This window comes from Corapipo altera, unplaced genomic scaffold, assembly GCF_003945725.1.
Source record: "Corapipo altera isolate COAL_440 unplaced genomic scaffold, ASM394572v1 301, whole genome shotgun sequence".
NCBI classification, from domain to species: domain Eukaryota; kingdom Metazoa; phylum Chordata; class Aves; order Passeriformes; family Pipridae; genus Corapipo; species Corapipo altera.
Genome location: NW_020884926.1, coordinates 5,913,972 through 5,924,850, shown reverse-complemented (window position 1 = coordinate 5,924,850; position 10,879 = coordinate 5,913,972). Strand labels below are relative to the sequence as shown.

At 54.9% G+C, this 10,879-nt stretch overlaps 1 protein-coding gene across 1 annotated transcript in view; it reads right to left on the bottom strand.

Moving 5' to 3' along the window:
- Positions 1-10,493, bottom strand: part of ZMYND12 (zinc finger MYND-type containing 12) — a 17,098-nt gene extending 6,605 nt beyond the window's left edge. Inside the window, exons 1-4 of the mRNA XM_027658165.1 lie at positions 10,372-10,493; positions 8,541-8,673; positions 2,443-2,614; positions 876-1,045 (exon numbers count right to left, since the gene is read on the bottom strand). Of these exons, the coding sequence (XP_027513966.1) occupies positions 876-1,045; positions 2,443-2,614; positions 8,541-8,673; positions 10,372-10,454 (558 nt within the window). The 5' untranslated portion in view covers positions 10,455-10,493. The remainder of the gene's footprint in view (positions 1-875; positions 1,046-2,442; positions 2,615-8,540; positions 8,674-10,371) is intronic.
- Positions 10,494-10,879: the final 386 nt, after the last annotated feature.

The following is a 10,879-nucleotide window of genomic DNA, read 5'->3' as shown; positions in this document are numbered from 1 at the left end:
TGGCTCAAAAGGTTGAATTGGGGAAATTCAGCCCTGGAATTGGGTGATTGAACCAGATACTGAAAGAGTTAAATGAGGCATTAATTAAATGTTGGCTGAAGACCTGGGAAAGTATTGAGGGAAATAACAGCCAAAATATAAATTGTCTGTGGGATAAAAGGTGACAATATGAGTTTGAGGCAGGAATGTCTGGGCATCTCAGCAAAGCTGATGGAAAAATTTAAAGGGAGAGAAGGAATGTGACAAGGACACGAGGAATGTGACAAGGAATGAGACAAGGAGTGGCTGAGGGAGTTGGGGGGGCTCAGCCTGGAGAAAAGGAGGCTCAGGGGGGACCTTCTCACTCTCTGCAACTCCCTGACAGGAGGGGGGAGCTGGGGGGGGTCAGGCTCTGCTCCCAGGGAACAAGGGACAGGATGAAACGGCCTCAAGTTGTGCCAGGGGAGGGTCAGATTGGATATTAAGGAAAATTCCTTCACAGAAAGGGTGGTCAGGCCCTGGCACAGGCTGTCCAGGGCAGTGGTGGAGTCCCCATCCCTGGAAGTGTTCAAAAAACCCGTGGATGGGGCACTTGGGGACGTGGTTTAGTGGTGGCCCTGGCGGTGCTGGGGGAATGGTTGGACTTGATGATCTCAGAAGAGTTTTCCAACCTCAGCAATTCCATGATTCTCTATCACTTCACAGGAAGAGGGATAACTGGTAAACCCCAGCTTTGGCTCCTACATGGACACACCGATGTCTTAGATCCATCCAGTTCAGGTTTTTGGGATGTGAACCCTCTCGGGATCCCAGATTTGCCTGCTGGGGTTTCCATATCGACCCGGAAGGAGGGAAGGAATCAAATCCAAGGTGTTCCTGTATTTCAGGGGACTCACATCAGTGGCCAGGTGATACAAAGCCTGGTCAAGGTTTCCTTGGGCAATACAGAACAGCCCCAGCCCACGGTGTAACCTGGACTGGACAGCAGCAGGGCAGTCTGGGGTCTGCAGGACGATCCACTCGGCCTCAGAGAGGTACTTGGATGCCTGTCGGAGATTCCCAGTGCCTGGAATGACATGTGGAAAAAAGCAGGGAGTTAAGAAGGATACAGAGCATTTTTTTAATCTGGAAAGTCAGAGGATCCTGCCTGCTGTCCCTTTGGGTAGTTCCATGTGGAGATGGAGTTTGGGGATTCCCCACTTCTCTCCCGTGTGCTCCTGAGCTGCCCGTGTGTCCAAAGGCTCATTTACACCCAGGCTGAGGGTCAAGAGCTACAAGAGGAACCAGAAACCACAGAATCCCAGGATGGTTTGGGTTGGAGGGATCTTAAAGCTCATCTCATTCCACCCCCTGCCATGGAATAAAATTCCAGAATTCCAGGATGGTTTAGGTTGGGAAGGACCTTAAATCCCACTCAGTCCCACCCCTGCCATGGGCAGGGACACCTTCCACTAGCCCAGGTTGCTCCAAGCCCTGTCCAACCTGGCCTTGGACACTTCCAGGGATGGGGCAGCCACTGCTTCTCTGGGCACCCTGTGCCAGGGCCTCCCCACCCTCACAGCCAAGAATTCCTTCCCAATATCCCAGTCTAGATCAACTCTCTTTCAGCTTAAAACCATTCCCCCTTGTCCTATCCCTCCATCCCTTGCCCCAGGTCCCTCTCCAGCTCTCTTGGAGGCACTGGAAGGGGCTCTAAGGTCTCCCTGGAGTTTCCCTTCCCCATGCTGAACCCTCCCAGCTCTCCCAGGCTCTCCAGAGGGTTTATTGCCCTGAGTAGCTCTGGAACACGTTTCCCAAACAGGTTCACTCCATGACTCGCACGCTATCACACTGGAATTACTCACAGGGATTTTTTTCCCCTGCTCTCACCACAGCATTTAGAACGAGCCCTGAGCCAGCCCCGCTCTGCCAGCAGGGCATTGTGTGTTCCTGGAATGGCAGTGATTTACATGGAGCTCTCAGCCCTTTGCCCAGGGCTGAGCAGAGCAGCTCCCCTGCCCTAATTTGCCGTGTTTTCCAAAGCACACAATGAGGAAAAGCTCTGCTCGGGCAGAGCAGGATTTGTGAATGGACCGGGGCGTTCCCGGGGTGCAACGGCCTCAGAAAAAACCTTCCCTGAGATAAAAAGCACAGCCAAGCACCCTCGGGAACGTGATGCTTCCGAGGGTCATCCGAGGTCACAGAAGCAAAGAGCAGACTTTCATTCGGCTTCTCTTGTGGGAATTGGAGGAGAGGGAGCGAACATTCCAGTTGCTTTCATTGCTTCTCTTCCCCAGCCCCACAGAAAGGGGGTGTGAGGAGGGCGTGTGTGTGTTTGGCACTTCTCAAATCTCCCCGCAACGTCCTTGAGGCAGAGCAGGGCACAGAGCCGGCCCTTCCCTGATAAATGGGAAAAGGAAACCAGAAACCTGACCCCCAGGGAGGCCTTGCCCTTGCCAGGGGTTGGACTCAGACAATGCTCACCCGTGGAGGCCTCGGCCAGCAGGAGATAAACAGGCACCAGTTGCACAGAGCTCCAGCCGAACACGCGGGCGCTGAAGCGAAGGGCCTGCAGGGCTGCAGGGAGGGCTTCCAGGGCCTTCCCTTCCCAAAGGAACCTCTGGGCAGCACTGAGAGCCACCTCCACGATGGACTTCTGCAGGGAAACACAGGGCAGGACAGAGGGAGAGAAGAGGAGAGAGAAAAATCACAGAGTCACTGGTTTGGGTTGGAGCTACCTGAAAATCCACCTTGTTCCATCCCCTGCCATGGAATAAAATCATGGAAGCCCAGACTGGTTTGGCTTGGAGGGAACTTAAAGCCCATCCTGTTCTACTCCCAGCCATGGAATAAAATCATGAAATCCCAGACTGGTTTGGGTTGCAGGGACCTTAAAGCCCATCTCATTCAATCTCCTGCAGTGGAACAAAATCATGGAATCCCAGACTGGTTTGGCTTGAAGGGACCTTAAGGCCCATCTCATTCCACCCCCTGCCATGGAATAAAATCATAGAATCTCAGATTAGTTTGGTTGGAGGGACCTTAAAGCCCATCTCATTCCATCCCCTGCCATGGAATAAAATCACAGAATCCCAGACTGGTTTGGGTGGGAGGGACCTGAAAGCCCATCTCATTCCATCCTCTGCCATGGGCAGGGACACTTTCCACCAGCCCAGATGGTTACAATTGCACAGCCTTCTTTTAAAATCAAGTTTTCAGACTCCAAAGCAGTGATTGTAATGCAGTTTGTGGCTGTAATTAATAGGCAGACATTAAAGCTGTCATATTAGAGCATATTAGAGCATATTAGAGCTTGGCTTCATTCCTGCTCCGAGCAGGAACAGCTTTGGCCATCCCTGTAGGTCATGTGGTGTCTTCCAGGTTGTAGAATCCTTTACTGCTCCTGACAAGGGCTCGTAAGGCTGAGCAATAAAAGCTGTGAAGCACAGAGAATGATCATCACAAGACCAGAGCAGAGATCAGACAGAGGGGCTCCGCCGGGCTCTGCCGGGAACGCGGCTGACTCAGAGGCAGCGGAGCAGCTCTGGTGGTGCCAGCTGGGCACAGCTCCGGCTGCTGGAGCTGGGGGGCCAGGAGAGAGCTCCTCACACAGAGTGCAGCTTCATCCCACCCTCTCCTGGCCAGCTCTGGGCTGGTGCTTTGGGTGCAGAGGCTGGAAACGGGTCAAAATCCAAATGTGTTACACCCGGAAAATCCACCACCAGGGTTTGTGGGGCAGCAGCGTCTGGGTTTGTTGTCAGAACCTGTAAGTTATCCTGTACTTATCCATGTCTAGCTCCTCCCTGCCTTTTGCTGCTCCTGCCAGTCCACACCATTTGGCCTTTTCACCCTTTGCAGCATCTGCTGTGACCCCCAGCTCCACAAACATCTCCATCCAAATGCTGCTCCCTGCCAGGAGTGGATGCTGTGCCCTCACAGGGAAAAAGAGCCAGGATCCTTGGAGAACCCCAGAAAGGTTTGGACTGGGAGGGACCTAAAGCCCATCTCGTTCCACCATGGGCAGGGACACCTTCCACTAGACCAGGTTACTCCAAGCCCCATCCAGCCAGTTCCCAACACTTCTCCATCAGCTTTTCCCACCAGTGGTGTTGCAAGGAAGCTGCCTGGGAAGCAGTGGGATGGGAGGGAAGCTGCTGTGAAGCAGTGGGATATCAGGAAAGCTGCCTGGGAAGCACTGAGATGGCAGGAAAGCTGCCTGGGAAGCACTGAGATGGCAGGAAAGCTGCCTGGGAAGCAGTGGAGCTGCAGGAAAGCTTCCTGGAAAGCAGTGGGACTGCAGGGAAGCTGCTGGGAAACAATGAGGTGTCAGGAAAGCTGATGGGAAGGAGTGGGGTGGCAGGAAAGCTGTCTGGAAAGCAGTGGAATGGCAGGAAAGCTGATGGGAAGCAGTGCAGTGGCAGGGAAGCTCCCTGGGAAGCAGTGGAGCTGCAGAAAAGCTGCTAGGAAGCAGTGAGAGGCAGGAAGGCTGCTGGGAAGCAGTGGGATGGCAGGGAAGCTGCTGGGAAGCAGTGGGATGAGAGGGAAGCTGCTGGGAAGCAGTGGGATGGCAGGGAAGCTGCTGGAGAGCCCTGGTAAGTCAGTGAGGCCCTGACTCCCTGGGCATCACAGAAAATACTACTTCACCTCTTTATTACCTTCTGCCTCCAGCTGGGGCTAAGTTGGGCAGAGAAACCATTCCCAGGGCTCCTGGAGACCAGGCTTTGGCATTTTGCTGAGCTCCAAGTGCTCAGAGTGAGGCAGAGAGGGTCATGCCAGAGGTGAAGGAGCAGCTCAGGGACAGGGAAGCTCCAGGACAGCCCAGGAGTGTTTCCTGGAGATCTTGGCTGAGGTAAAGAGACACTGGTTTGGATAAATGAGAGCTTCAAAGAACACAGCCCAGAGCAAGAGTCCCCTGCCAAGAGCTGGAAAACATAGCAGCCATCCCTGAGCTACCAGGATACGGAGAGGGAAAAGGAAGGTTTTCCAGAGAAGCTGTGGCTGCCCCATCCCTGGAAGTGTCCAAGGCCAGGTTGGAGCAATCTGGGCTAGTGGAAGGTGTCCCTGCCCATGGCAGGGGTTTGGAATGATGGTCTTTAAGGTCCCTCCCAATCCAAATCAGTCTGGGATTCTATGAAACCCAAACTGTATCCAGGGAGCACATGGTGCCCAGGGGAAAGCCAGAACATGCTCGGGGCAGCAGCAGGAAAAGCTGGTATTTCTCAGGCTGCTTTTTCTGTCTGTGCCAGGCTGGTGCAACCAGCAGGGCCCTGGTACGTGGGCACAGCCCAGATTGGCATCTGGGAGGGGCTGGAGATCGGGATCATTCCTTTTTTTACTCCTTGTCGAGGGGATCATCTCTGCTTCCCAAGAGTGAACTATCTGAAACATCTGCAGAGCTGGGGGTTGGACTCTGGCACAGCTTCCAGGAGGTGGAGGAAGGGCAGGAGGCAAGAGGAGCCCTGGAGCCCTGAATATTTTCTACCACAGTTCCAAGCCTGGGGGGAACCATTCCCTTTGGCCCTGAACAGCCCTGGGGGATCACTGGATCATTCCCTTTGACCTGAACAGCCCTGGGGGGATCATTGGATCATTCCCTTTGACCTGAACAGCCCTGGGGGGATCATTCCCTTTGTCCTTGGCCTGGTTTTCCCCCTTTCCCCCAGCCCTGCTCATTTTGGGCTCTTTTCATGTGAGCTGCAATTAGAGGTTTCTCTGAACTGCCCCCACACAATTTTTGGGGGGGCTTGGGGAGGCCAAGGACCCCAGCTCTGCTCCAGGTGGGAGCAGGGGGTTGGGAATGTGCTCAGGGTTCAGTGCCACATCCATTATCCACTCCCAAACTCATGGTGTGCCTGGAGAAAAGAGGATTTAGGGAGGAGGGCAGGTCCCATCGGCTCAGGCCGAACCTGCAGCTGCCGTGGCTGGAGCTCTGCCGAGCTGGATCCTCTGGGATCTTTTCCCATGCCCAGGGGCTGTGGGGAGCTGACATCACAACATCACACAGGCAGGTGAGGCTCTTTTCCAAACAGAAACTTGGAATTCTGTCAGTTTGGAGGTGCTGGCTGCAGGCACTCCCAAGGCAACGTTGACAGCAGCAGATTTCTATCAACAAAGCTCTGGAACCCGGACGAGGAACGGGAATGAAACTCCTCACTCCTGGCTCCCTGCTCCTGGAGCCACTGGGCACTGGGATGTGCCCAGGCTTCCCTGTGTCCTGGCTGGGGCTAGAGCTCTGTGTTTTCTAAACAAACACTGTGCAGGAGGGGGAGAAGTGCAGCAGAAATATTCAAAAACCACCAAACCCACGGGCAGGCTCTGGGCACCGGGTTTTCCCTCTGGTTATCATGAGACTGCAGAGCTTTCCCCCTCAGCTCCAAAGGCCTTTTTTCATGGAATCCCAGACAGGTTTGTGTTGGGAGAGACCTTAAACTCATCTCATTCCACTCCCTGCCATGAACAGGAACACCTTCCACCAGCCCAGGTAACTCCAAGCCCCGTCCAATCTGGCCTTGGACACTTCCAGGGATTCAGGGGCAGCCACAGCTTCTCTGGGCACCCTGTGCCAGGGCCTCCCCACCCTCACAAGGAAGAACATTTTAAAGCATTTTGTCAGCTCTGGAAGAGCAATGTGATGCAGCCAGTGAGACAGGGCACTAAATAACCTCCCCCCTTTCCCAGATCCTCTCAGCCAGGCCAGGCCCAGCCTGGCTGCCTCAAACCCTGCTGGGCACAAAGGCACTTTCTCATTCTCTTCCTCTTCTCTTCTCACTTCTCCCTCTCTCTGGGACTGCCACCAGGTCACCAAGGGATTTCCAGTGTCTCCCTCCTTTCTTCAGAAAGAAGGAAGGCAAAGTGTTGCAGCAAAGAAGAAAGGCAAAGTGTCCCAGCACGTCCCGTTCCCAGAACCTATTTTATTTAACCAGGCTGGAGACAAAGGTCAAAGAACAGACATTGTTAAGGGTTGTTAAATGGCCCATTAAAGTCTCTCCTTCGAAGGAGACTCTGTCTGCAGTCCCTGCCTTCCCAGGCTGAGACAGGTGAACCCCAACCTAGAGCAACTCCCTCTCCTCCTCCAGCCCTTCCTGCTGGCTTTCCCTGTCCCTAATTAACCCAGCTGATTACCTTCCAGTTAATCAAGGAGCACTTCCTCCAGCTGGCACTGACGTGGCCCTTGGGATGTGTAGGGAATGATTTGAGTTGATGTAACCACAGGGTTCAACAGAGGGGGAGTTCCTTGGAACAGCTTCAAGCAGTTCTGGGTGGAAAAAATCCTGCCACACCCCCTGTGACACCGATTTTAACCTTCCCTGCAGACCTTATAAAGGATCAACTTCAGCAGAACCTGGAACTGAGGAGGTTTGGCATTTTCTGGGCCACGCTGGCCCGACACACCTTCTGTGGACTTTGCTCCACGGGCTCACGTGGGGTTTTCAGCCAGACAGGAGTTTCCAAACCAGCCTGGGCTGTCACTGCCCAGTTCCTGTAAAACCCAGAGGAATCTGCTGCCCAAAGCCTGTCACGAGCTCTCCCCAGGCAGCACTTTTGCCTTCACAGATTCTCTTCCCCCCCCCCAACCTTTGGAACTGAATTTAGAATTCCTCTTTCTGGATTCTCCCAAGAAACACAACAGCAATGAGCTGCTCACCAAAGCCCCACACCTGGGCCAGAAACATCTATAATAATGATAACACAATAATAATAACTGGTGGCAAATCCCTGATGTTCTTCTCAATGGCTGGATTGTTCCCAGCTCAGTCTGCTGCCCCTTTACTCCAGGACTAGGAGTTCTGCAACTACAGAGGAAGAATTTATTTCCAGGGGGAGGGTTTTCAGGAGCAGATGCACCTGGGTGGGGTGATTTAGCAACACGGTGGGGCAGCAGCTCCTGCCACCCCATAAACAGAGGGAGAAAGAGCTGCAAACCACCAGGGCTGGGCAGGAGCTGCACATCTGCACCTACCCCGGGGCTCCACGGGAGATAAAAGACTGCACTTAGTGGGAAAGAGCATTCCAGGGCCAAGCTGGGCAGGTAAACAAAGGGAGGGGACTTGATTTCTTTGCCCCCCTGCTCTAGGAAAGGGGATTCCCTCCTTTCAGACAGCCTGGAAGAAGCAGGATTCTGGACTAACCAGGAAAATGGACCACCTGGCCAGGGAGGAGAGCCAGGATTGTGCTGCCTCAGGAAGATCAGGACTTGCAGTGAGGGCTGTGGAAAAGGCTGGAGGCTCCAGAATCACGCAGAGGGTGCTTCCACATCCCTCATTGCTGAGGCTTTGTTTGAAAAAACAACCCCCAAGTTGCAATCAGGCACCAAATCACCCAAGGAGGTGCCTGCTGCCTTTCTTGGGAGCATCCAGAGAGAGGAATTCTAAAGGGGTGAAGGCAAAAGTCCTGCTCTGCTTTAGGCAGCAGATTCTTCTCAGTTTTATAGGAATGGGCAGTGACAGCCCAGGCTGCTTTGGAAGCTCCCGTGTGGCTGAAAACCCCAGGTGAGCCTGTGGAGCCCAGTTTGTGGAGGGAGAGAAGCTGGAATTAACCTCCCTTGGAGCACTTTGAAGTGGTGTTTGCTCTGCTGCACCCACCTGCCTCCTCAGCAGCTGCTCCTTGCCGTGTTTTCTGTCTCTTTCTGAGTGGAAGCAGGGCTGGGGTGGGATGAGCAGGGGGCAGATCTTCTCGTGGATGCTCTTCCAGTCGGCCCCCTGGTGAGAGGCATCGCTGCCAAAGGGGGCACAGCCAGAGTTTTATCCATCTTGGAGATGGTGTGAGGGAAGATTATCCCCTGCTGGGCCTTCTGGATTTTCCCCACAGGAATCCCCCCCACCCCAGCCCTTGGGCTGCTCACAGGGTACATGATATTCCCAGATGGAGGCACAGCTCTGTCCTGCCAAGCCCACCTGGTGCTGGGTGTTAAAATCCTTATTTAAATCACTCCCCAAACTCCTGGTACAGTCAAATCCCTGGATTTGTGCCCCTATGGACACAAAACCCCCTCAACCAACCCAACCCAGGTCACTGTGGGAGCAGGGAATGCTCAGTTCCTGTGGGATTGCTTCAAGGGCCATGGGGGGGATGTTTGGGACACCCCAGAGTTCCTGGATTTGCTCCCTGTCCGATGCTGGGAGTGAGCAGGAACGTTCCAGGTGAGCAGGACCACTCCAGCTCCTGCTGCCTCCCTGCTCAGCTCCATCCAGGACCCTCTCCAGGCTCCCTGGTTCCATACCAGTCTGGTCCCTGCCTCCTGAGCTCTGTCCCAGATCTCATCCCTGCCATCCTGGCTCCATCCCTGTGTCCCAGGCCTTGTCCTGGGGCTGTCCCTGTGTCCTGAGCCTCATCCCAGGGACAATTCCTGCCTTTTGCCTGTGTCCTAGACACATCTCAGGCTTTGTCCCTGGCTCTCAGTCCTTGTCCTGGGCCTGTTCCTGCCTCCAGCCCCTCATCCTGGCTCTGTCCTGAGCCTTGCTGTGGGACTATCCCTGTCCTGTGCCCTGTCCCAGGCCTGATCCTGCCTCCTGTGTTTCATCCTGGGCCTTCTCCCAGTGTCCTGAGCCTTATCCCAGGCTTTCTCCTCACGTCCTGAGCGTTCTTCTGGGTGTGTTTCTGCCTCTTGTGTCTCATCCTGGGCTTTCTCTGTGTGCCCTGAGCCCCATCCTGGGGCTGGTCCCTGACTCCTGCCATGTCCCAGGCCTGTTCCTGCTTCCTGGGCCTTCTCCCTGTGTCCTGAGCCTTATCCTGGCCTTTCTCCCCATGTCCTGTGCCTCATCCTGGGACTAGTCCTGGCCTCTTGCCCTGTCCTGTCCTACCCCCTGGGCCTCATCCTGGCCCTTCTCCCAGTGTCCTGGGCCCCACTCCGAGGCCAGTCCCTGCCTCCTGCCCTGTCTGGGCCTGATCCTGCCTCCTGGGCTTTCTCCCTGTGTCCTGGGCCTTCTCCTGGATCTGTTCCTGCTTCCTGTGTTTCATCCCGGGCTTTCCCCTCATGTCCTGAGCCTTCTCCTGGGCCTTTTCTGTGTGACCTGAGCCTTGTCCTTGGGCTGGTCCCTGACTCTTGCTTTGTCCCAGGTGTGTTCCTGCCTCCTGGGCTTTGTCCCCACCTCCAGCACCTCATCCTGGGACTAGTCCTGGCCTCTTTCCCTGTCCTGTCCTTCCCCCTGGGCCTCATCCTGGTGCCCTGGGCCCCATCCTGAGGCCAATCCCTGCCTCCTCATCCTGCCTCCTGGGTGCCCTGAGCCTTCTCCCAGGCTCTCTCCCAGTGTCCTGTGCCCGTTCCTGCCTCCCGTGTCTCATCCTGAGCCTTCCCTGCGTGTCCCGAGCCCCGTCCCGGGGCTGCTCCCAGGCCCGTACCCTCCCTCCCGGCCCTTCTCCCTGCCTCCCTCCCGCGTCCCATCGCTGCCTCCTGCCCCGTCCCTGTCCCCTCACCAGTAGCGGACGAGGCGGCAGCGCGGGCAGAGCCGCGGGGCCGGGCGGCTCCCGCACAGTTCGCAGCGAGGCCGCCCCGCCATGGTCGGCCCGGTGCCCGCCCGGGAGCGTCCCGCGTTGCCATGGCAGCGCTTCCCACGAGCCGCAAAAATTAAGTCTAGAGTCAGTTTTCCCTTCCAGTTCTCTCCACTAGAAGTCTAAAAGCTGCTTTTATGTTATGCTATGTACGCGTAACATCCCTCTATGGCGTTAATTCCGTGTGTAAGATATGGGAACGTTATTTTTGTATCCTTCAAAAATCCTGAACTCTTTCCAGTCATTCTGACAACTGTCTACTTGGTTTGACTGTCTACATTTTCCTTTGATTCTTCATACTACACCCGGATTTTCCTCAAATGTAATTATACTCATTTCTTTGTGCCCTTCTGACACACTATTCCTCTACCTCTTATTAGTGAAGTCTTAATTCTGCCTCTGACAAAGGCAGGGATCACCTACATTTTTATGT